This window comes from Sinohyriopsis cumingii, unplaced genomic scaffold, assembly GCF_028554795.1.
Source record: "Sinohyriopsis cumingii isolate HCF-2022 unplaced genomic scaffold, ASM2855479v2 utg000356l, whole genome shotgun sequence".
Lineage (NCBI taxonomy): Eukaryota > Metazoa > Mollusca > Bivalvia > Unionida > Unionidae > Sinohyriopsis > Sinohyriopsis cumingii.
In genome coordinates, this window is record NW_028315891.1 from 122,929 (window position 1) to 150,705 (window position 27,777).

The following is a 27,777-nucleotide window of genomic DNA, read 5'->3' on the forward strand; positions in this document are numbered from 1 at the left end:
ATTGCTGACCATGAAGCAGCTTACATAGAGTCCAGCCTACGACAAATGAAAGTGAAGAAAGCAGCTCATAAAGTCTTCCAATAAAGGAATGCAGACTATGGCCAGTTACATGAAGAATTTAAGTCATTACAAGAATCGTTCTTACGTGAAACAGATAACCTTTCTGCAAATGACACATGGAAAATGTTTGAGGAGAACATCAAATGGTTAATGGATAAATTTATACCATCTAAGACCTTATCTGGAAACAAAACAAACAAACCTTGGATAGACAAATCCATTAGAGCCCAACACAGAAGATGGAACAAATTGTTTGCAAGACAGAAAACAACAGGAAAAACAAGAGATCGGAAACTATACAAAGAAGCAAAAGCAAGATCACAACGCTTAGAATGGCAGGCTTACTGGAGATATATTGAAAACTTGATAGAAGTCGGTAACCCACATCAAGAACAACAACCAAACAAGCAGAAGAGATTTGGAACTACATTAAGTCCTTACGTAGAGACAGCTGTGGTGTGGCACCACTCAAGGAACACGGGAAACTACATTCAGAGGCATCCGACAAGGCTAACATACTGAATCATCAATACCAGTCAGTCTTCACACAAGAGGATAAGAGTGATCTACCAAGCCTACATGGAGATTGTTACCCATCAATGCCTGACATCCAAGTTACTGTAGAAGGTGTATGCAGCTTGTTGCGGAAAATTAACCCACAGAAAGCTACAGGACCAGACATGATTCCAGCAAGGATCCTGAAAGATCTAGCAGAAGAGTGTGCACCATACCTGAGTTATATTTACCAGAAGTGCCTCTCAACAGGTCATGTCCCTGATGTCTGGAAAACAGCAAACGTTACAGCTATTTTCAAAAATGGAGAAAGATTCAAGGCCAGCAATTATAGACTGGTCTCCCTTACATGTATCTGCTGCAAAATGCTTGAACACATCATAGTCAGCAACATGATGCAACATCTAGATCACTACAACATTCTAACAGACTGCCAGCATGGTTTCCGTGCCAGACAAAGCTGTGAAACACAACTCATAACCCTAGTGGACGAGCTCGCCAAATCCTTAGACAAAGGGAAGCAGTATGACCTTGCAATCCTTGACTTCAGTAAGGCTTTCGATCGTGTCTCCCATGAAAGACTCCTCAGTAAGTTGGACCACTATGGCATCAGGGGTAACACACAGAAATGAATCAGAGATTTCCTATCAGACAGATCGCAGAGAGTTATAGAAGATGGAGCAACATCAGACCCAACACCAGTTGTTAGTGGGGTACCTCAGGGGAGTGTTTTGGGTCCCATACTCTTCCTGGTGTTCATCAATGACCTACCTGCAAGTGTCAAATCCAACACAAGACTTTTTGCAGATGACTGTATAGTCTACAGGGAAATAAATGTCTCCAAGGACTGTGAGATCCTTCAAGAAGACCTGAACCAACTGGCCCTCTGGGAAAGAACTTGGGGTATGTCGTTCCATCCAGAAAAATGCAGCATCCTAAGAGTTTACAGGAAAAAATCACCAATCTTGTCCGAATATACTCTTAAGGGGCACAAGTTAGCCAATGAGCAGGCAACAAAATATCTCGGGGTGGAATTGTCTAGAGACCTCTCTTGGAAAAGGCACATAGACAAGATAGTGAAAAAAGGGAACAGTAACCTTGGTTTCCTGCGCCGCAACCTCCAAATCAACAATGAAGAAGTAAAAAGTGCGGCATATTTCACTCTGGTTCAACCAGGTCTTGAGTATTCCTCGACTGTGTGGAACCCACATAGTAAAGATCTAACAAATAAGATAGAGATGGTTCAGAGGAGAGCAGCTAGGTTTACCACAAATAAATATCAACACTAGCAGTGTCAGTGCAATGCTCAACCATCTCCACTGGGAATCACTCGAATCCAGGCGAACCAAGGCCCAGCTAACCATGTACAAGATTGCAAACAACCTAGTGGACATACCAGCAGACAAATACCTGACCCTGGCATATAGCCAAACTAGGGCAAACCACAGGAGAAAGTTCCAATTAAAGTCAGCATCAACAAATTGTTTCAAGTTCAGCTTCTTCCCATGTACAATAAGGACTTGGAACAAATTACCATTAATAATTGCAGAAGCTCCTGACTTGGTATCTCACAAGCAGGAGCTTTCCAAAATCACATTCTAATGAACTAGTCAGCTACAAGTAAGACCTAGTGATTCTCAGGGCTATGCCGGTTGAGGTTCCATATCTCATTGCCGCTACGGTAGCCGGATTGGTCTGAGTATGAAGGGACGAAAACATACACTGACACACTTTTACTTATTTCTGCCTTTCCTATCATTACTCTTCTGACTGTCCTATCACATCCAGCTTTACTTTATCTTTGACCACGTACCACCCGTTGCTTAATAGTCAAGTGTGACTGTGTCAACGTATTTATAGATAGATATAAATAGATAGATACCAAAAATCACTGAAATCTGTAACAGTGCAACCAACAGATTGTATCACACACTGCACCCATATGTAATTTAAACAGAGCAGAGTAACTCTTACAAACTCCAACCATAGTGGCCAAACTGGAAGTCTGTTTGGTACCATTTTTATTTAGGTTCAACTATACACTATAGAAAGTCTATTAATAAAACCAAATGTTGCTACAACCATCCATTGAATCTATTCAGGAGAAGCAGAAAGAAGTTTTATGGTGGTCATACTGGAAGTCTGATCAACATCATATTCATTCAGGACCGACTACATACTATAAGAAGTGTATTATTGAAAATCCAAAGTCAACATCACCATCTGAGGTTTTTACGGTATTGCAATGCAACTGCATTATTTAGTACCAATGCAAATGGAGCAAAGTACCAAGGCTTTACCACTGTAGCCAGTTTAAACCAATGATAGGATTTGAATACACAACCTTTTGTTTGCATGTTAGCATGCTGACCACTGTACCACCTTGGATTCAACCTCCATTAGTTGCCTCTTTTGACATGCATCAGAATGGATTGGGCCAATTTGACATCCCTGAACCTGAAGTTTGTTCAGGAGAATAAGTGATAACAAGATTTGCAAGATGATAGACATGGTCGTCATGGTGAATGTCAAATCAGCAACATTTTTATTTAGGATTAACTAGACACCATATATCTTTTGACCATCCATGCAGAAGAAGAAGCAATAACAAGATTTTTTTTCTTCTTTCTTGCCCAAATCAATAAAATTTGGTAATCTCAGTGTGTAGAAACCATTTGTATTCTTTCACTCATATTGACCTTGACATTTTGACCCCAAAATTGACTGAATTCCTCCTTATTCAAAATACAAATCAACAGATAGCAGAAAGCTTGTTTTATTGTGTGGGAAGCACTATTTTCCTTCAGTAAGACAATCACACTGATCTTAATATCTGATCTTTTCACCTGAAATTGATAAGGTTCATCCTTATTCCAAACTGCAAACCATCTGCAAACTCTGGCATTTGTAGTTACTTTTAAGAAACCATTTTCTTCATTTAGTCACAATGACCTTAACTTTTAAGTTGGTGACCAGGTAATTTATATGGTTCTTCCTTACCCCATGAGCCAGTCATCCACAATGCTTGATAAACATTAATGGTAGACAACCCGAGTTACTGTGTGGAAACAGAATTAGTTACAGAAGGACGAATGGACAAGATCATAACATATTATGCTCCATGTTATGGCAGGTGAAAAAAACGAAGGAGAACAGTGGTTCATCAATGTTAATACCTTTATGTGATGACAATAATATAGAGCTATTTGCCAATTCATCAAAACTTTGAGACTAGTAGCATTCACAAAACTGTGATAGAGGAGAGATGGTAATGAGGAATCTAATATATAATGTGAGCTTGTTTAGCTAACATAAATATTTACCACTAAAAATGGTAGATAAAGGAGCCTGTTGGATAAGCAGATATAATTTATGAATGATATCTAAGAAATTATCCCCATTTTTTATGTAAAAGCAATGGTTTGATAAACAGAAGTCAGAAAAAAGACTATACTGTACTTCCTCCTCTACAGAAGCAAGAATTAAAGTGAATGAAGTTTCTGTGTTGATTTGACCACTTAAGCTCCTATGAGTTTGAATCAAATGAAAAACAGAAGTGTAAAAATAAATTGCTGAAACTATGTCATTTTATCTTTTCTTTCCTAGTCTGAAAATCCATATGGGAAACTATGGGTAGACTATCACAAATAAAATCCACAACACAAATATAGGTAGACTATCACAAATAAAATCCACAACACAAAAATAGGTAGCCTGTCACAAAAAAAATCCAAAAGGCAAACAGATAGACCGTCAAAAATACAATCCATAAGGCAAACAGACAGACTGTCAAAAATAAAATCCATCAGGCAAATATACAGACTGCCATAAATATAGATAGACTGTCACAAATAAAATCCACAACACAAATATAGGTAGACTGTCAAAAATAAAATCCATCAGGCAAACAGATAAAACTGGAACTGTGTTTCTATAGAGACTCTTGTTTTGGTGATTTTTTCTGTATAAACAAAGTAAGAAATAAATGTGTCAATAGATTCAATTTTTATCATAAAGTAATTTCTCTACATGAAAAATAAAAATGAAATCTTTCCACTATTCTGAGAAATACTTCTCTTGTGCAAAACTGACTGGCTTGATGGTTCACCCTCTTGTACAGAGTTATGACCTAAATTTCACTTGTCTGAATTTTTTATTTCAGCCAATATAAGAATTAAATCTGCTTGGATTTTAGTAAGGGGGTATTTTCAATTCTTAAGGGGAGCAGTTTTTATATCACTTGGATTTTAGTAAGGGGGTATTTTCAATTCTTAAGGGGAGCAGTTTTTATATATCACTTGGATTTTAGTAGGGGGTATTTTCAATTCTTAAGTTGTTCATGTATATAATCAGGACAGGGGCAGCAACCCTGTATTATGATAACAACTGTGTTGTATGCATGCAAACTGCATGAAACAGCAAAGACAATAGCACTGAAATCTGAAAACAACATGTCCACCTTTGTACAACCTAACCAAGTGCAGATGGTAAAGACATAAATTTAATAACTAGATAGTCAATTAGGTATCTCATTACTCAAATGCAAAGTGTTACTTAATAAGTACTAGTAGTTCATCTGGAAAGCACGCATAATCAGCCTGATCTATTTAATATTAATGAAAGTTTAAGGTTTCACTACACTCAGTATACTTGTCTTTATGTGATTTATTACGTTACTCATTCTTATTATGTGCGCAGCAGGGTTCATAAACAAACTGAGTGCAGCAGAAATCATAAACAAACTGAGTGCAGCAGAAATCATAAACAAACTGAGTGCAGCAGGGTTCATAAACAAACTGAGTGCAGCAGGGTTCATAAACAAACTGAGTGCAGCAAAAGCAAGGGAAGCAAATTTTAGTTAACATTAACAGTTGGTGGACTGGTTCTGGATTGCAAGCTACTTTTGTGAATACATGAGAACTATAAACTTAGTTCGACATATTCAACATTTATATAATGGATTTTAGAACCATACAATTATACTTGCTTAAAAGTCCAACTGCAAACTGCATGGACCAAATCTGCCGTCACAATGCAGTGAGGATCTGAGTCTATGCAGTTTTTTAGAAATAATCAGTAAAACAAACATCACAGACCTGATCTGCCAGCACATTATATGATTATAGATCAGGGTCTATGCTGTTTGCAGTGGGACATAACTTATAAGTGAGTATAGATGTAATTAATTGACAAAACAACTACAAAGGCTAAATAAAGCTGATGCCAGACTTTTTAATATAAATCATGATGATATTCATATTTCTATTTTTGGCAACAACTGTTCAGGTTCTTGAGGTCACAGAGAATAGAAGACATTGTCAAAGAACTGGGTTTGTCATTTGTGTGGTGTATATTTCAGAGATCAGTATTTGGTTACTGAGAATTTAATTGTAATTGCAGACCTCAGGTCTTTTCTTTTATATATGTCATAGGCTGAAACTAAAATGTTAAGGTTGAATTTCATTCATTACAGTCTAAATATTTGTTCCTTTTTAATAAAGATGAATACAATTTAACAAAAATCACTACTGACTTTGTGGAATGCCAAATCAATGCCAAATACCATTCAACAAAAATCACTTTTGACTTTGTGGTAAGCCAAGTCAAAGCCAAATAACATTCAACAAAATTCACCATTGACTTTGTGATGTGCCAAATCAATGCCAAATACTATTCAACAAAAATCACTATTGACTTTTCGAAAATGTTAAGGGTGAATTTCATTCATTACAGTATAAATATTTGTCCTTTTTAATAATGATAAAAACAATTCAACAAAAACTGCTATTGACTTTGTGGTATGCCAAATCAATTCCAAATACCATCTAAAAAAATCACTATTGATTTTGTGGTATGCCAAATCAATGCCAAATACCATTCAACAAAAATCATCATTGACTTTGTGACGTGCCAAATCAATGCCAAATACCATTCAACAAAAATCACTATTGACTTTGTGGTATGCCAAGTCAATGCCAAATACCATTCAACAAAAATCACTATTGACTTCGTGATATGCCAAATTAATGCCAAATATCATTCAACAAAAATTGCTACTGACTGCTACTCATGCTTAGTGTTTGTTTTTCTTTCTGAAAACTTGTATCAGTATATTCAGAGTTTAAAGTGAAAAAGAAAAAAGAAAATGACTTACTCTGAGACTTGCATTCAGGAATTATTCCACCTCCTGCTTTAGTCAGTATGGCTCTGGAAACTTTACCTGTAATGGAGGAGTTAGACTGTGTGCAAAATCTTATTCAGAATTTGTGTTTCTATTATACCATGATAGCAAATTATAAGAAAAAAACAATTACTGACTGATCCAGTCTATAGGGATTTAACTGTTTTATTAAAATTTTCCAAATTCTGGTCAATACAAGAAATTCACTCCTATGACTTAGGTCTGAAGAATGGGGAAACAAAATAACGTTAGATAATCATAACTACACATTTCCTTTAGCAAACAATAACCCATAAATTACAGAGTTATTACTACCTTACATTTGTTTCTCATGTATAATTCTTACAATCTTCCATAACAAGCATTAGCATAAGTTCTTGAGTCTCAGAGTTTGTCTGTTCACCGTACAGATGCCAGAAATAACAGTAAATAATGCTAAATGCTTGTTAACTGTGGAAAAAGAAACTTGAAATTTCAGGTTCTTGCTTCAATGATGCACTGTAAATCACTAGTAAAAACCCTTTTCATAAATATGTAGCATAATGTTTTAAAATGTAAAACTAAGTTTGCCTTGATATTTTGCTGTGGTCATGATGTACTGATACTGAACAATGGATCAAGGTACTACCATAATATTTTTGTAGTGTAACAGTATGTCTTTTGCATGTCCCAACATTTCATTGACAAAATACATAAATATTTCTCCGATATCATCTGACTTCTATTACAAGGTCTCTCCTTATGACATGTAATGCTCGTATTTTTACTTTTGGAGGATGGCTGAGCTCAGATATTTGTGTGACATTATGCTCACCACTCCCTGAAAACAAAATGGCTGTATAAACGCTACTGAAACTGCAAGTCAGTGAAACACTTTATTATCTCCCTTTTATTTCCAATAACTTGACAAGGTCAAAAGATAAGAAATGCAAAATGCGCAGTTATTCTTCAGTCATAGATAAGAAAACTAATTCAAGATTATGGGAATGACAAATATTACAAGCTAACCCAAAAGAAGGCTTGTCTTTTAATTCTAAATTTCTGGATTATCTGATAATGCACTATAGGCCTTTAGTGAAAGTTGTTATCCCCCTTAGTTATTTTGGAGGTAGAATGCATTTTCATACCTCTGGTTAGGAAAAGAAAATAAACACTAACCTAAAGGACATAAAATACCTCATTGAAATCTATACTGATAATCTAACAGCTGAAACATTATTTATGCAGATATAATCAATTTGTGACAGGGAGCAAACATGAGTTGATATCTAAAGTGAAACGAATCTCAAAACTGAAGCTTAAAGATGGTGAAAAAATATATCTGAAGCTAAGCAACAAGTTACTAGATGTCAAGAGAACAAGCTGTAGACTCCAGCTGGCATTCATCTCCCGCATCCAGACACCTTGACTTCATGGGAAATGGACTTAAAGCAATACTTGATTTTAGTGACTCAGACATTTACAATTTAGTTCTGAAAATGAACTGTGAATGTCAGATACGGTCCAAGGAATATTTAGAAGACAGGCATGTACATTCTGTTACATGCTATCCAATTAAGAATGATTGTAAATATTGTTTTTTGATACTGGCAGAATGTGATTGCACCACTGGGTAAGATTATTGTTTGCTTTTCTTATCTAGTATTATGATAAAAGAAAAAAAATCATGATTTAAATTAGAACAGAAATATGACATGTAAGAGTTAGAACATAAGGTAAGGCAGATATGGCACAGCAAATTCCTTATTTAACTAATTGCTTTGAAATTGGTGGAACTCAAACAATATGTTAATGAAAACACAAATAAAATATGTGAGTTTATGCATTTATTTTAAATGCATATATCATGATTACAGTGAGCTCAACCTTTGTTATGAATGCAAAAGTTCCAATCTTAGCACTGAATCCATGCTTTCTTTAAGCAACTCTCAGCCAGAAAATGATGCATGGAAACCTTCTTTCCCTCAATCATTTTTTCACAACAATTCGTAAAAATGCAACAATATCTTTTGTATGATGGCATATCTCTTTATGATTACTTAACCTGTTGTAATGACTCTATCGCTTATGTCACTCCTTCTACTTACTAACCAGAAGTGCTGCCTAATTATATATGTGGGCTAAAGAGTTCCAATTCAAGGGCAGATAACAATACTTTCAGTAAAGTCCTATTGGTAAAACAACATGTTTAAAAATTTCCAGAAGATAATATGATTTTGCAAGTTTAGTTTTTCTCCACCTACAAAGAAATAAAAGCCAAAGAAATTGAATTCTAGCAGTGATACCATGAGAGGACAAGTTTGTAATAATAGCTGAATGAACACTGACATTCATTACTATATTTGATCATAAGAAGTCTGGCAGGGTCATAATAAATGCCAGTGAGGTCATCATGGATGAATACATTTTCAGAGTATATAGAAAATGCAAATCTGTCTTGAACAGTGGCTGAACGGAACAAAATTCTTACTTAAATATGACCAGTAATATTATAAGTGTTTTGTCTAACCTTTTCTCAGATCCAGGTTACCATTGGACCCATTGACAATGGCATCTGCATTTTCCTCAGTTATGTCCCCTTCATAGATACAGACTTTTAAATTGTCTATCATGAACTCTCTTTTGTCTGAAAATATGAAAACATCTATAGTACTGTAATATTTACAAAGATCTGAATGACTACTCTACATGGAATCAATCTTAGATGATTCTTAAAAAACAGTGTATGTTGTGTACCCAATTAAACTAGCAAACTGGTCTGAGAGAGTCGTAGTTGCATGGAGTGAACACTAAGGTAAATATGATCCCATTTATTGGGATACTGTAAATGTCTGGATGTTTTACATTACTTTTTTAAAAAGAAATTTATGCTCTGAAGTTTCGGAGCATTTTATGTTAAACCTGAGACTTGAACCCATCAGGACAGAGGTGAGATGGCAGTGATTGGTAAAAGTTAGTGCTTTTGACCACTTGGCCACCTGGGGCTGCTGCATACTATAAACAGGCTATTGATAAAAGTAAATGTACCAGGAAATTGTGGAGGCATCTTAAAGAGTTCAACCGATCCAAGAACAGTTGTTTCCTCCCTCCCAAACTTAAGCAAAATTATAACACAGCAACACCTGTACAAGGTTTTATTGAACATCTCAAAAGCCTCTCCAGTATCTGTGTTCAGAATCTGACTGACATCACAACTGAGACTGGTGCCCTTGCATCATTTATTAGAACTAAAATTCCTTATGATAATATTTTTCAATAGTTATGTTAGTGAAGCTTAAGCTTTTGATACACCCAAAAAGTTGAGTATTAATAAATCCACAGGACTGGTCCACAAAATTCTTTAAATTGATGCATTGGTAATAACAAAGTCATTATATTTTAAACTTGAGTATAATGAATGGTAATTTTCCAGACAACCTGAAATGTGCAAAGGTTACTGATATCTTTAAGAAAGGAGTAAAGGAGGATCCAGGGAACTACAAAACAATATCCATTCTACCTTATCTACATTAATATAATCACAATTATTTGGAAAAGCAAGTAGCTATACAGGCCTATGAATTTTTTAAAATTTACTTTCTATTTCATAAAGCACAAATCAGGATAGAAAATACTACTCATGCCTTAAATAAAACTTGTCAAATTAACAGATCTTTGGCTACAAGAAATGGACAATGGTTCTTTGACTGGGATTGTCTTCCAAGACTTTAAAAAGCATGTGATAACAGTTGATCATGAAATTTGGCTGCAAAATTTGAACTGTTTCAGGTTTGATAATTCTTCTTTAAACTAAACCAAAGGTCTCAACAAGCGACCATTTACAATATTAGCTCACAAACTCACATATTCATTCAGGGGTCCCCTCAAGGCTCTGTTTCAGGCCCTTTCCTCTTTCTTATTTATGTAAATGAACTTCCATTAAATAACAAAGCCATAAATGCAGATTTTTTCGCAGATGCATGATGTAACCTTGTATACATCTAGTTCTGATCCTGAAGCTATCCAAACATGTTTAGACTCAAACATTATTAGTGTTTACATTTTGGACACAACAAAATATGATAGGGGGCCCCAAGTAGCCAAGTGGTCTAAAGCGCTCTCTGTTACGGATCACTGCCATCTCACCTCTGTCTGCGTGGGTTTGAGTCTAGGATTTGGCCAATGTGGGTATGTGAGAAAGCTTGCCAGTAGCTTCTCATGGGTCGGTGGTTCTTCCCGGGTTCTTCCTCCACCATTAATACTGGCCGCCATGCATAGCCTATCATGTTCTGATAAATGGCGTTAAACCCCACAACAACAACAACATCAACAACAACAAAATACGATAGTAAGTAATGAAAGGAAAACAAAATGTATGTTTATGAGGACATCACAAAACACTACTTAAGTTAGGAATTAGTTCTTACAATAAATAATCATCAGACAGAAAATTTCAAGCGTGAAAAGCTTGAAGAAGTGTCTGTAGATAATAATTTATTAATGGATAGCCATATGGAAAAGCTTTGTAAAGCACTGTAATCCAAAACTGCCCTACTCAGATGAATCAAGAAATATTTACATACAGAAGCTCACGTTCTACACTACAATCCATATATTCTTCCAGCAATGGATTACTGTTCAGCTGACCACTCTGGATGCAGGACGGCATGAGTCTGAACCCCTGTCGAGTCATACCAAAGACCTATAAAAATGGTACTAGCAGCTGTCTTGCTAGGTGTCGGACATTAAGAGGTTAGTGTTAGGACTGGTCAGCCCAATGTTAGGATAATGTGACTGGGTTGGACATGATGCTCCATGTTTGCAGCATGATGCCCCAGTGCTAGACATCACTATAAACTGCCACAATGCAGACATCATCACAATATGATTTAAAATTTTTGTTAAAGCTATGTTAAACACCAAAATCACCAAACTCAAATTGTTCAGATATAAGGGGAAATTGTGCGAAATCTCAGCTTGACAGGATTTATAGATTTCAGAAAAGGACAGCACATATTATTTTAGATGCATTTATTGATTATTTATTAAAAACATAATCTACAGAACCAAAATGGTATACAATATATGAAAGGATAGATTTTCACACAGCAGTCATTGTATATGTCTACATGGAGCTGTACCATAGTGTCTTCAGGATTTATTCAGGCCTTTTTCAACACAGTACCAGTTGACATCAACATCAAATGAAATCCTGAACTAGGAAGAGAGCAAATTAAGAAAAGCTTCCAATACTCTGTTAGAGTTCCACTGTATGTAGAATCTGCAGAAAATATTACAGTATTTACAAATAGATATCACGAGTACGTATGTGTTATTAAAAGATTATATTACATATTACAATAGTAGAATTTAGTATCTATAATATTAAGACATGTTAAAATAAACAGTAATTACTATTATCTTTATTGAGACACACATTGTTATAATATCTGTAAGACAGCCTGAAAGGAGAATAGTCCCTGACTAAAAATGAATCACGGCCTCACCAAAAATACTATTATACTTGTGTATGAACCAGGTCCGATTTCAAGGAAACCAGACCCTGATCTGCCATCACCTAATGTACAGGCAGAACTCGGTATATGCAGTTTGCTGTATGATCTGACTTACACTTGAGTATATATGTTACAAGAAATAGTAATTTCTTAAGGATTTTCACACAGAAGGGTATTCACCATCTGACATTTCATAAAGGCAGGAGTGATCGTTGTTGTAGGGTTTAACGCCATTTTTCAGCACACGATAGGCTATACATGGTGGCCAGTATTAATGGTGGAGGAAGAACACGGGAAATCCCTGGAAAGAACCACTGACATTTGAGAATCTACTGGCAAGCTTTATCACATACCAACATTGGCCGAATCCAAGACTCGAACCCACGCAGACAGAGGTGATATGGCAGTGATCCGTTAACGGAGAGCGCTTTAGGCCACTCGGGGCCCCGACAAAGGTGTGAGTGATGATTTAAATTTTTAAGAGGATGCAGGAAGTTTTGTATAGGGACAGTATTTATCAACAGACACTTGAATGCACCTCTCCCTTGACAACTTGTGAGCAACAGGATTCATAAATATTTTCAACAGCACAGGTAAAGGTTCAAAATAGTGAGGGAGATTCAAATTTTGGTTTGAAGTTGGGGAAAAGGGAATAGGGGACTTGCTACCTTCACTGATGCATGAGAATTGTAATCTCTAGTACATATTTCAACAAATGTGTATGTGATATATAAATGTGTGTTATAAATAAATGTGTGTGATAAATAACATTTAATAAAGATAAAACTGGGTTGTTTATATTCATTATGTACACAGTGATAGTGATCATCTGTTATGACCATGACTCTGTGATAATATGCATTGGAAATAAATGCAACAGTACAGACATCACCACCAAATAGCAAAACAATGCATGTCTGCCATTGTACATCCTTGCTAAGTGCAGTTAGTTAAACACTTTTACAAACCAGGAAAACAATAAAAGGTTTCCTTGCTCCATTTAAAAAAGTCACTTAGTAAGCACCTGATTATAGCATTTGATCCAGACATCAAGCACTTGCATGATCACACTCAACTTCAATACTATCAATGACTCTTACTGGTTTCATTATATTTGCAGGAAAATGTGTACAAATGCATACAATTTAATCAACATTATTCCAATTAAATGTCCTGGAGAAAATATGAAAATATTCTAAAACATCTCTGCACAATGACTTCATTGATCAAACTTTATGAAAGATCTTTCCTTTACTAAGGGTCATTTTTTTGCATGCACTTTATTTAAGAAAATAAAAATATGCAAGCAATATATATATATATAGTTATTTTAAAATTAAAATTTATGACAAGGAAATACACCTACCATCAACAACTTTCTTTCCTCTTGACCATGATCTACCATTGGTGGGCCTCTTCACTGAATCTCCACCACTTCCTCCTTGCCTTTGTAGCCATGTTCTTTTAACATCTTCAAATTCCTGACAAATAAAAAATTTAAATACTCCCAACAAAGCTGGTAAAAATGAGTTCAAGCAACATAAAAGCATAGAAAATAATAATATACACTGAATATGTAGAACTGTTGCACATGAGAGTGTAATATTAGCATGATTAGAAGTTTAACAGCTCAGGTAACTACAGTTAAAAAGTTATATGCAGTTATATCTGTATGTTTAATTTGCAATCATTGCAAATTTAAAACAAAAAATAATGCTACATGTAACAGACATGTGACAACAATGTCATTCACAACCACAATACATATATCTTATATAGAAAGAACATAGAAAATAAACTGGCATGCATCTTACATAGAAAGTATATGCATCTTAGGAAGTATATGCATTTTACATAGAAAGACTATACTGGTATGCCTGACATAGAATGTATATGCATCATACATGGAAAGTATATGCATTTTACATATAAATTATATGCATCTGCATTTTACATAGAAAGACTATACCAGTATGCCTCTTACATAGAAAGTATATGCATCTTACTTAGTATATGCATTTTACATAGAAAGACAATACCAGTATGCCTCTTACATAGAAAGTATATGCATCTTACTTAGGAAGTATATGCATTTTACATAAAAAGACTATACCAGTATGCTTCTTACATAGAAAGTATATGCATCTTACTTAGGAAGTATATGCATTTTACATAAAAAGACTATACCAGTATGCCTCTTACATAGAAAGTATATGCATCTTACTTAGGAAGTATATGCATTTTACATAAAAAGACTATACCAGTATGCCTGACATAGAATGTATATGCATCTTACTTAGTATATGCATTTTACATAGAAAGACAATACCAGTATGCCTCTTACATAGAAAGTATATGCATCTTACTTAGGAAGTATATGCATTTTACATAAAAAGACTATACCAGTATGCTTCTTACATAGAAAGTATATGCATCTTACTTAGGAAGTATATGCATTTTACATAAAAAGACTATACCAGTATGCCTGACATAGAATGTATATGCATCTTACTTAGTATATGCATTTTACAAAGAAAGACAATACCAGTATGCCTCTTACATAGAAAGTATATGCATCTTACTTAGGAAGTACACCACTCCCTCGATAACTCGCGCACATCGGGGTCCAGAAACATCGACCGCACTATAAGTGAGGTGCGAGTTATCGAGGGACCTATAAAATAAGCCCCAAACCAATAAAGTGATTGACGACATAACGGAAAAATGGGGGGGGGGATTTAGACAGATTGTACTGTTGAATACTCACTTTATAATCGTTCTGAGATTAACTGTAAATAAATATCTCTTCATAACGGTGTACTTTATTATTTCCTCAAGGACAACATTAATTTCAGGATAAATTACAGTATATTGAGGCGATCATCTAAAACATTATTCCACGTGGTTTCTGTTTGCTTAACATGTGTACCACTTCACACATTGTGTACTGCGTCACTAATTTTTATGTTGAATTGGATACATTCTAGTTTTATTGTTTGATCCAAATTAGACGCTTTTTTAATATACTAAAGATCGGCTTTTTCGAGAAAGTGTCGATCGAACGATAGATAGATAGATAGATTTGAATGCAATAGAAGTAAAATGGAAAAAAAAAAACAAGGGTTAATCAGTACTGACATATTTAATTGGTCTACAAATTTAAAACAATGTAAATTAGAACAAGTTAATACTTGCTGTTTGTGCCACGCTTGACAAATATCAATTCACTTTTTGAAAAAAATCAGTTAATTTTTTTTTTGTGTGTTACTCCTTGGTTTCTCTGCCGCCGAGCAAAATCCCTCAGATTTCTCAACTGCATGAGCTTTACGTAGTCAACATTTTGGGTCTCCAGCCACCTTATGATAGTATCAAAATATTTGATTGCTTCCTGTGCAGAGGGGTGGGGGGGGTGCAACATCTGCGTCTGCATCACTTTCAACACTTGTGTTACTCCAGTTAGAATCGTCTTCTGCTGCAAATTTGTTCGCTATAGAATTAATTATATTTTCATCTGGCATGTATTCGGCTGTGGGGCAATCATTGTCTGCACAAATCCACTCCTCCATATCATCAAGAGAAACGCCCATCTCAGGACCATGAGTCTGTACGAATTTCTTCCAAACAGCCTCGGCATTTATGACATCAGTTTCACTGAAACATTCGAAGTCACTATCATCGTCGCTGTCTCTGTTACTGTTTTGCTATACGTCAAAGGCAGCTCCAAGACCCTTAATCCAGCACCCCAGGTCTCTTGTAATCAATTTTTTTTAAAATGCAACAAACACTTCCCCAAGTTGTTGATCAAAACAAAGCCGGCATGTAATTAGGTTCTCACAGAAGTACTCACTGGTTTCGATGTGACGGTCGATTGTCTCTTTTCATGTTTTCAATGAACAGAATATGTTGTGATTATAATGTTTACACTGAAACGGAATTAAAGGATTAGAACGTGACTTTCACACAGGAAGACGTTTAATTGGTGTTTATTTCATTCTCTGTTGCCACCTGTTAGCATTTACCAGAAGTTTTCATTGATCGCTATTTCACCAGACTGTTTATTTACAGTATACTGACAACTATTTATCATAAAAACTTACATAATATATGATATCTTTAAACAGACGTCCCGATAGGATTTTAAAACTGGGTCTTTCTGCCTCTGAATTCAATCACTAAATATCAGTACATTTTCTCACTCGGCTGCCAGTCAAAGCCTTTGAACTAGCCGCCTAGCTGTAGCATCATGTTCGTTTTTTTTAATGTACTCTTATAAAATGGCAACAGTACATCAAAGAGTCTTTCAGTCACTGAATTCTGTCATTATAAATATCAGCACAGTTAACAGATCAACACATTTTCCCACAAAGCTGGTGGCTGAAACAGGACCGGCAAATCTTTGAATTTTCCCGCGCACCTATTACATGCGTACGGAGGACTCCCACCTCAGTGATTTTCTGCGTCCCAGATCAAAATTTGGCGTCCAAATACGCGTAATTAAGCGTTTTCGAGATCTCTGAAATTAATTCTTCTTTAGAACTTGCAAATTTCAAAATATGGATTATATTTTTACGGGCATTAATCACCATTTTCGATGATAAAATGAGCAATGTATCAAGGTTTAATTTATCAATTCTTATTGTAATTTTTTCATGTTCAGCATATTTTAAATATATTTTAAATACATTTTGTCTGGAAAAAATTGGGAGCCAAGACGGACACCGCGTTATAAGCGGGATCGTGAGTTATCCGGGCGCGAGTTATCGAGGGAGCGGTGTATATGCATTTTACATAAAAAAGACTATACCAGTATGCCTGACATAGAATGTATATGCATCTTACATATAAATTATAAGCATTTTACATAGAAAGACTATACCAGTATGCCTGACACAGAATGTATATGCATCTTATATATAAAGTATATGCATTTTACACAGTAAATATGTTTATCATAGAAAGTATATGTACTTTAGGTATTCATCTTACCTATAAAGTATGTTACCTACATATTTACTTACAATCTCAATTTCCTTAGAGAAATTGTGGATCCTAATTGAGATATTTTTCTGCATAATTCTAATTTCTGTATTGATACATGTTGGAAAAAATACTAAGACTGGGTATAATACTATAAAAATTGAGAAAACCAAACAGGTTGAAAATACAAAAGCACAAAACCATTCTGTTCAATTCAAACCAACACATGTTTCATGTTTTATATTGCATGTGAACAATTAAACCTAGACTAATATATATAATTTCAGGCGATAAAAGAGCAAAATTCCATCTATTTTTATGTTAAAGTTTACCTGTAAAACTTCTGAGTCTCTGTAATAGACTGCAATTCTGATGTTTTTGATGGATGTTGTTTGGTTTTTCTGACAGAAATCATGCATTGCTTGTAGCATCTCCTTGGCAACCAAATGTTTTGGATACCTTCTACCCCCTGCACCAACAGGTGGAAAGGAAATGGATTTCATTTTCAGTTTACTGGCCTCATCCAGACATTTTAATACCACATCTCTGACAACCTGTAAAATAATCTCCTTGTAAAAAGTACTCAAAAATATGAAATTAATGGAACAGATGAGAAATATTTAGAATTCAAACTAAAGAACAGGTAAGCTGAAGCTCTGTTGGAGTCCAAATGACCATCATCACCTCTGAAGTACTTTGATTCTGCAAACAGATAGCTATCTGTAACAATCACAGGAGTGAAAGACAGGTCAATTCTTTTTATGTCTCAAATTACGCTGTCTGTAACAAGTGCTGTGCTAGACAACATATATCTTTTACTCTGAAATTGCTCATCAGTCATAAAAGGTTATGGTGCTCAAGGACACACTATCATATCTGACCAAGGCTGATCTTACAGGAAAATACTTTGCCCAAGGACACACTATCATATCTGACCAAGGCTGATCTTACAGTAAAGTACCTTGCCCAAGGACGCACTATCATATCTGACCTAGGCTGATCTTACAGTAAAGTACCTTGCACAGGGACACACTATCATATCTGACCAAGGCTGATCTTACAGTAAAGTACCTTGCCCAAGGACACACTATCATATCTGACCTAGGCTGATCTTACAGTAAAGTACCTTGCACAAGGACACACTATCATATCTGACCAAGTCTGATCTTACAGTAAAGTACCTTGCCCAAGGACACACTATCATATCTGACCAAGGCTGATCTTACAGTAAAGTACTTTGCACAAGGACACACTATCATATCTGACCAAGGCTGATCTTACAGTAAAGTACCTTGCCCAAGGACACACTATCATATCTGATCTAGGCTGATCTTACAGTAAAGTACCTTGCACAAGGACACACTATCATATCTGACCAAGTCTGATCTTACAGTAAAGTACCTTGCCCAAGGACACACTATCATATCTGACCTAGGCTGATCTTACAGTAAAGTACCTTGCACAAGGACACACTATCATATCTGACCTAGGCTGATCTTACAGTAAAGTACTTTGCACAAGGACACACTATCATATCTGACCAAGGCTGATCTTACAGTAAAGTACCTTGCCCAAGGACACACTATCATATCTGACCTAGGCTGATCTTACAGTAAAGTACCTTGCACAAGGACACACTATCATATCTGACCAAGTCTGATCTTACAGTAAAGTACCTTGCCCAAGGACACACTATCATATCTGACCTAGGCTGATCTTACAGTAAAGTACCTTGCACAAGGACACACTATCATATCTGACCTAGGCTGATCTTACAGTAAAGTACCTTGCACAGGGACACACTATCATATCTGACCAAGGCTGATCTTACAGTAAAGTACCTTGCACAAGGACACACTATGGTATCTGACCTAGGCTGAACTTACAGTAAAGTACCTTGCACAAGGACACACTATCATATCTGACCAAGGCTGATCTTATAGGAAAATACCTTGCACAAGGACACACTATCATATCTGGCCAAGGCTGAACTTACAGGAAAATACTTTGCCCAAGGACACACTATCATATCTGATCTAGGCTGATCTTACAGGAAAATACCTTGCACAAGGACACACTATCATATCTGACCAAGGCTGGTCTTACAGGAAAATACCTTGCGCAAGGACACACTATGGTATCTGACCAAGGTTTATCTTACAGGAAAATACTTTGCCCAAGGACACACTATCATATCTGACCAAGGCTGATCTTACAGGAAAATACCTTGCACAAGGACACACTATCATATCTGACCAAGGCTGATCTTACAGGAAAATGCTTTGCCCAAGGACACACTATCATATCTGACCAAGGCTGATCTTACAGGAAAATACTTTGCCCAAGGACACACTATCATATCTAACCAAGGCTGAGCTTAACAGTAAAGTACCTTGCACAAGGACACTCTATGGTATCTGACCTAGGTTGAACTTACAGTAAAGTACCTTGCACAAAGACACACTATGGTATCTGACCAAGGCTGATCTGTAAGTAAAGTACTTTGCACAAGGACACACTATCTTACCTGACCAAGGCTGATCTTACAGGAAAATACTTTGCCTAAGGACACACTATCATATCTAACCAAGGCTGATCTTCCAGGAAAGCACCTTGCCCAAGGACACACTATGGTATCTGACCAAGGCTGATCTGACAGTAAAATACCTTGCCCAAGGACACACTATGGTGTCTGACCTAGGCTGATCTTACAGTAAAGTACCTTGCCCAAGGACACACTTTGGTATCTGACCAAGGCTGATCTTATAGTAAAGTACAAACCAGCTCCATTTCAGTTGCAAGCCCAGCATACTATCTACCATGTCACCATGACTCCACCCACCATGGTGCATTTGAAGAAAACTCAAAAGGCAATGTTGTAAGTGAAACACAAAGGTGTTTTAACTCAATTAAATTTTGTTCCCAAAGCAACAAAAATTGTGATATAGCCACAATACAACTATAACCACTGTAATTCATTTTTATTGATGGGATACCATTCTTAGAAGATCTTTTTGATTCCTTTTGAACCATGCATGAACATATCTAAATACCAGCTTATGTGACTAAACCAGTGTCTGAGAACATGACCTAAATGCAAATTCAAATAGAGATAACTGAACTTGACATAAGGCAAGCATAAGTCAATGAATCATGAAATACAGATCACAGTGACTCAGTTTTCACTGGTGGATAAAGTAGTCTCCTCAAAATGCAAATGCATACTAGTATAAATTTTGCAATAGAAGCAATAGTAAAATTAAATCGGAGTAGCTTGGATAGATAAAATAATATTACACCACAGTGGGCAAGAGAGATATAATATGGATTACAGTTTTTACTGAGTAGCAAACATGACACATTTAAATACATGTGTCAAATCATGAGCTTCATAATGAGAAGTGGTATCAAAGAAAATGATCTAAAAGAGAACCGTAACAGACACGCATTATCAATCTGAACAAAAGATGTTGAAAATCAAAATTGACAAAGGTCTTCATAATATTAACCTCAGTCCATGAAGTCCTTTAAAAGTGGCTGACAAATGGATGACACAGCATGTCATGGACAGACATGATTATGGTAGCAAATATTTGCTCACTCCACAAGACAATTGTGTTCTTAGACATTACACGATAACTAAAAACTGATGAAAGCAAAATCACCCAAACAATTCTTTTTAGCTCACAATTAACTTAATATAAACTTTGTACATGTACACTGAAAATGGATTTAACATTGAATAATGCTAAAACATACAATTTAAAGATTTCTCTGCTCAAAAATCATAATTTAAAAAAAAAATCCAGAAATTTTACATAGACTCTCAATGGCTCTGATATGGTTGGCTAAACAACACCCTTGATAACTTAAGCATCTTTTTAATACATGATTGAAAGTTTACATAAACTCTGTAACATAAGGTCCTGTGAGTATTTGAGGTAGGTCTTTGGAATTTTTAACTAGGTAACTTGGGTGTTTGTGCTAGGTCACTTCGGTGCTTTTGAACTAGGCTACTGATTGCTTGACTAAGTTCTTTGGGTGTTTGAGCTGGATCTTTGGGTTTCTGAGCTATGTTCCTTGAGTGTTTGAGCTAAGTTTTTGGATGCTTCATCTTGGTACCTTGGGTGGCTGAGCTACTGCAAGTCCTTCTGCATTTATGGAGCAAATGTTTCATGACAACAATTGAAATTAACAGAATCAGTTCATGCTGATACTACAGCTGTTCACAGAACTCTCAATAAATAATATACTGTCTTCGAAGTGTTGGCACAACAATACTGGAGTTTATGACATATAGTTGGCTACAAGACAAAATAATATTAAGTCCCAATGGACAAGAGAGATCTTTTCTGAAACCAATGCCATTTTTTGACTCTAAACTAAAATAAAATATAATTAAAAGCATCAACTTTGACATTATGATAACAAATATGTGACACTTTGCTCAGTTTTGGACTTTTGATTTAATTTATCACCACCCTGCAAAGCCCCCATATCTTTATGTTAGCAATGAAGGTATTGCTGTGATGCTGTCCATGAAAATCACAAATGCCCTAATCTTTGCATAGCAACTCCTTTCATGAACATATGAAGATCAGCTATCAACAATCAGCAAAATGTACAATTTTTACAATGACTGGGGAATATTTGTGTAACCCTTACTGGAGCTGAATCTTCCCTTCCATCCCATTGTGTCAATGGAACATGGAAAATCTTTTTGCTTGGAAGCTTCCCAGCTCCAGTGATAGCTATGTCTCCATACTGAATACCACTGGGATAATTAGAATTACATTCCTCCTGAATCTCTTTTCCTCCCTCCTTCAGCAGGGACTTGGAAAGTTGGCCTTCATCCAGATTCAATTCCTCTTTGACAGAGTTCATTATCACATCAGACTGCAAAGAAAACAAAGAATTTTTAAAATACATTTTGATCCATATACAGAGAAACTTGATAGGTCATGTGATAGTTACTGTGGATTCAGAATTGAAAGGTCCTTGGTTAAACTCCTACTCTCACAACTGATATGAGCTCTTGAGTTAAGTGCTTAAATTTGATTTCTCCAGCTTACCCAGATAGAATGGACCATTTCTAAAAGAGCTTAAGATCTTGGTCAAATGTGCCAAATTGACATTGCCAAAATCATCACGCAAGATTCGTACTACGCATTTTTCATCAGAGCAACTCTGAGAAATATGGCTATCCTATTCCTAATATTCTTTTTCTCCAGAAAAGTCCACTAGGTAGCAAAATCAAATGAAAAACAAAAAATGATTGCATTTATAGTAAAAGTCAGACAGGTGATACATGCACATTAACTAATTTTAAATTAAATATAAATTGTTCTTTTAAAATTTAACACTAATTTTCTTTAATCAAAATATATTCAATCCTGATTATTGAATTCTCTGTATCTTAACTGTCATAAGAAACTTCTCGATCTCTATGGTCTTTTACAATGGTGGCCATGTACTAAACTTGGGTCAAGAAAAGAGTACATTGAGTGTTATTGTCACAATTTCGGTTAGTATGAATTTGTTTATCAAATTTCATTGTGACTTCACAGCATGCGACATTCAATTCAAATTGTACTGGATCACACATTAAGGTTCATTTCATCCAAAAATGTCTACGTACTTTAACATTTATTTACTGTATGCACTTCTTGGGGTGTCTAAACAATGACCTTCCAATGGAATGTGGATGTATATGGATCCAAATGATTCTTGCCACTTAAAGGAATGTAGACTCAAATTCTAAAAAAAGACACCCATTACTGAAATAGCTGATGTTGGATGCGTACATGACCTGTGTGAGTTTTACTATAGGCCTCAAATAGAAATATGTGTGGTTTTGGTGACAATGTCAGAAAAATGGGTAGGAAGGCTGGTATTCATTTCTTTTAATTTCTTTTTTAATTATTGATCTTGAATCATAATCATATACCAAAATATGAAATCCAGTGTCAATTTCTTCTTCCCTGGGAAAATATTACTTATTTGGAGATGAAAAAACTGGGCACAGGATAATAATGATAGATCATTTTGCTATTAAAAATATGATAGGTTAAGCTACTGGAAGGGAGGGGGAGGGCATGATAAATTTTCATGAATGCACATGAATACTTCAGTACTGCCAGAGAACAGAGCTAAATACAGTCTTTGGAGAAGAACAAGTAGATAGCTAGCTATGTTCACTATCAACAGCTGGTGTCCTCAGATAAATGTGCCAATCAACTTCCATGATTCATTATGCATCAATATCTGAGATAATGCCCATATGCAGTAAAAACTATAACATGAACTGTAATGCCCTTAAGAACAATGACATGAACTGTAATACCCTTAAAGAACAATGACAGGAACTATAATACCCTCTAAGAACAATGACATGAACTGTAATGCCCTCTAAGAGCAATGACATGAACTGTAATGCCCTCTAAGAACAATGACATGAACTGTAATGCCCTCTAAGAACAATGACATGAACTGTAATGCCCTCTAAGAACAACGACATGAACTGTAATGCCCTCTAAGAACAATGACATGAACTGTAATGCCCTCTAAAAACAATGAGAGGAACAATAATGCCCTCTAAGAACAATGAGAGGAACAATAATCACTAAGTCATCTGTATTTGATAATTTATAGAAAATAATTGCTGCCTACATCAATATTAGAGACTTTACATAATTTATTGAATCTTTCGTGGTTGTTATTCTAATCATGAAAACTTCGTACGTACTGACTGAAATCCGTGGCTGCCATTTTGGAGAGTGGAGATTACAACCCAGTTACTTTAAAACCAGTGCATGAATAGTGACCATGTGATCTGACGTAATTGTCATTCACAGAAATGAATGTAGTATCTAATAGGTGGGTTTTCCCCAAAGGTGGTGCTACGAAAACTAGCTCAAAATGGCTGATGTTTACAGCAGGCATCGAATGGTGCTTCCCCGCGAATCTTGTAAAGGCGTCAAAAGGCGCTTCCATGCGAATGGAGTTGAGGCGTCCAAAGACGCTTGTATGAGGTAAAGGGTTAATAGACAGGTTGCAGGCAGGCATCAGTGGCACTATCTTGCTGAATCAGTATGTGCCACCTGGACTATAAAAAGGGCTGAATGAAATGAATGATGTACACTGTATACCTCATAAAAGTCTTCTTCAAATGCATTACCTGATCATGATACATTAGGAAAACATTTAATACCAGTAATTTACAATCTTGCAAATCCAGACCTACTAAGCCTAAAAATATCAACAAGATCTTTCTTGTTTTAACAAAACAAATGCTTATATATCATCTGTTCACCATGGGTCCATGGGTAGCCAAGTGTTCTAAAGTAACTGCCTTTACCAATCACTGCCATCTCACCTCTGTCCTTGTGGGGTTTGAGTCTCTGCATGAGGGTCAGCCAACGTGGGCATGCGACAAAGCATGCCAGTATCTTCCCATGGGTCAGTAGTTCTTACCTGGATTTTCCCATTATTCCTCAACCAGTTATACTAGCCAAAATGTATAGCCTATCATGCACTGAAAAATGACATTAACCCCACCAAATTTTTTTATATAAAAAAAATAAAATATTGTTTATCATTATATAAGTCAGGCTAGAGTGGTCTCCTCTTGGACAGAATGACTGGTGCCAGATTCCATCATTTATTAGTTACTACTTGCCTGCTTTTACACCTAGAATAAACATCAATTATTTTAGCTGGTTTTTTTATCATAACCTTTAGGGAATACCCCCTTTAGAAAAGATAGGCATTGAGGAAAATGACCGTGACCACACATCACATGGTCCTTATTTAAGTTTCCAAGCAGTTTCTTAATCTTAGCAATTTTAAAATGTTTTGCTGTTATTTCTCAGTTGCTAAGCTCAGCAGTTTCAGTAGAAATCACAATCTGTCAATCATTTTGTTTACTTGCATGTGTATCCCTTAGCTGCTTTTGCTAATTATTATAACCTTACCAGTATTGAAGCAGTTTTTAGGTTGGTATTGTCACAAAAATTTAAATGTAACTGCCACCAACATGGTCAACTCCAGAGTAATAAGATGTAACTCCCTCAAACTCTTGTTTAATCTCCTGACAAGCTAGATCATCAATTATGATTGGGCTTCATACTTCAAGGAGAACATATTTTGGGAATAAAATGTTTCTCCGGTTGTATTACAAGAACTCCTTCACATGTCCTCCCTGCATTAAAGAAAGAATACTTTTGCTGTGTTGGTTAGTAACTAACAAATGAGAGTATTTGGTGTCAATCAATCTGTCCAGGGAAGAACACTCTTGTCTGACTTCCATCTTGGTAAGCTGACAACATTTTAGCTCTTTTACTGCTAAAACAAGTCAAAGACATGGTTGACATTTGTATTCACTTGGTAATGCTGGACCTGCTTGGTAGTGGATGTTCTCCTAATGTATTATGATTGGGTTAAGCATTACTGAAAGACATAATCACTCTGGTGGCCTAGTGGTTAGAGCATCTGCCTCAGATGTGGGAGGTCATAGGTTCAAACCCTGGCAGAGTCATATCAAAGATTTATAAAAAAGGCAATAACAGATGCCTCGCTAGGTGCTCAGCATTAATAGGTTAGTGTTAGAACTGGTCAGCCTGGTGACAGGATAATATGACTGGGTGGGACATCATACTACATGTCTGCTGCATGATACCCCAGTGCTAGACACCACTATAAACTGCCACACTGCAGACATCCTAGTGATATGACTGATTTTTTTTTAAAGCAATGTTAAAAATCAAAATCACACCCACACTTACAATGAAAGACATTTTACAAAACTAGAAGAAAGGAAATTTGTAGAACATTAAAACTCATTATCAGTGGGAAAACTTACATATTCCTTGGCAAGAACTGCTTTGACAACTTTAATCTGAGTTTGTCCAAACTTCAGCTCTGTTGAGGCCATTGATGTGTTTTCACCCTCAGAATCCTCCTGGTCCTCTGCATCATCATCATTATCAGCTTCATGTGTAACGCTGCTGCTCACTTTTGAGAGATCAACCAATACTGGCAAAAAGAGTTTGATTTATGAACTTCCATAAATTAGATTAATTTGGGGGTATTCATTTTTGTGGTTTTATGAGAAAAAAATTACATTTTTATTGGAATTTACCATTGCAGATAAAGGAAGGGTCCTTTGTTTCCACAAAAGGTTAAGGATTTATTGTGTATTTAAATTTGCGATTGGATGCAGCAATGCTGAGTACTATAATGAACAATATTTAATTCACAGTGTCCTGTAACATTTAGTTCGTTACTTCTTGAGAAATAATAGGTTATAATAATTGCAGAGCGAATGGCAAGAGGTCAAGTCACCCAAAATTTAAGAATTACTATACAGTTGTGTACAAGTCTGCAAACTGCATAGATCCGTACCTGTCATTGTTTAATGTGCCAACAGATTTGAGTCTGTGCAGTTTTGTTAGAAGTAATCTGCAGAACAAACAACACAGACCAACATCTGCTGGTGCATTATCTAACAGTGAATTCTGAGTCTATGCAGTATTGCAATTATACCTAGCCTATATACGGTACTTGATATTATATAGCGTAGTCAACTTAGAGAATTATCCAAGAGATGGCTGGAAATAATGATGTTTTTTTATCATTATCTGTATGCAGAATGACATTTATAAGTATACATGGGGGATCTATCATATATACTCACCTATTGGTTGTTTTCAACTGCAAACAACATGGACTGAGAGATATAGAAAAAACTTGTCAGCAAGTTGTTCATGTAAACATATCTGCACCTCTCCTTTATCTCAGACCTACTCCTGTTATGATGAGTATGCAATCCACCCACCACCTAAAAACTGCAAGTACAATATTTGGTCAACATGCATATCTTCATAGGATGACCATAATTTTTATGAAGTTTTACAGGAATCCACTGAAGACTTAAAGACGTAGATATCATAATTTTTATGAACTTTCACAGCAATCAATATAAAATTGCAAGACAAGTTGTTTTCACTAGAGTTCATCTTTACTTCAGCTGCAGAACACAAGGGCATTAACTCTTACAAAAGTGTGAGAGCACTGTGATTTGATGATATGCATATTTTCAGATGATGACCATAACATGTCCTGAGTTTCATGGCCATACATTGAAAACCAAGACTAGCTGTGTTCACAAGATTCTATCAAATACTACATAAAGCTGACAATCAAAAAGATCAAGCTAACCAAATTACTGGTCCTGGATTAGTGATTTGTCTGTGTGTGCATCTTTATGTGATGACCAGAATATGTACAAAGTTTCACCGCATTCCATCAAAATCTGTGGGTCTATTTACCTCCACATGATTCTGTCATGCAATGCATCAGCTGCAGGACAAAAAGGGTAATAACTATAGAAAATTTTCAAAGCACAGTGATTAGTCTAAATGTATATCTTCAGATAGTGACCATAATATATGCATCTATTAGGTTTCATTGTAATGCATTAAAAACTGTGAGACTTGTTGTGTTTACAACATTTGACCATAAACTACATCAGTTTCCAAGTCAAAACGGGCA

At 35.8% G+C, this 27,777-nt stretch overlaps 1 protein-coding gene and 1 pseudogene across 2 annotated transcripts in view; one reads left to right on the forward strand and one right to left on the reverse strand.

Moving 5' to 3' along the window:
• Positions 1-27,777, reverse strand: part of LOC149774277 (protein mono-ADP-ribosyltransferase PARP14-like) — a 116,661-nt gene that overhangs the window by 49,600 nt on the left and 39,284 nt on the right. For both annotated transcript variants that reach the window (XM_089945509.1, XM_089945510.1), the window contains exons 9-14: positions 26,087-26,259; positions 21,892-22,122; positions 17,559-17,780; positions 13,616-13,730; positions 9,264-9,380; positions 6,728-6,793 (exon numbers count right to left, since the gene is read on the reverse strand). In XM_089945509.1, coding sequence (XP_089801635.1) covers positions 6,728-6,793; positions 9,264-9,380; positions 13,616-13,730; positions 17,559-17,780; positions 21,892-22,122; positions 26,087-26,259 — 924 coding nt within the window. The remainder of the gene's footprint in view (positions 1-6,727; positions 6,794-9,263; positions 9,381-13,615; positions 13,731-17,558; positions 17,781-21,891; positions 22,123-26,086; positions 26,260-27,777) is intronic.
• Positions 1,301-2,336, forward strand: LOC149774278 (uncharacterized; annotated as a pseudogene).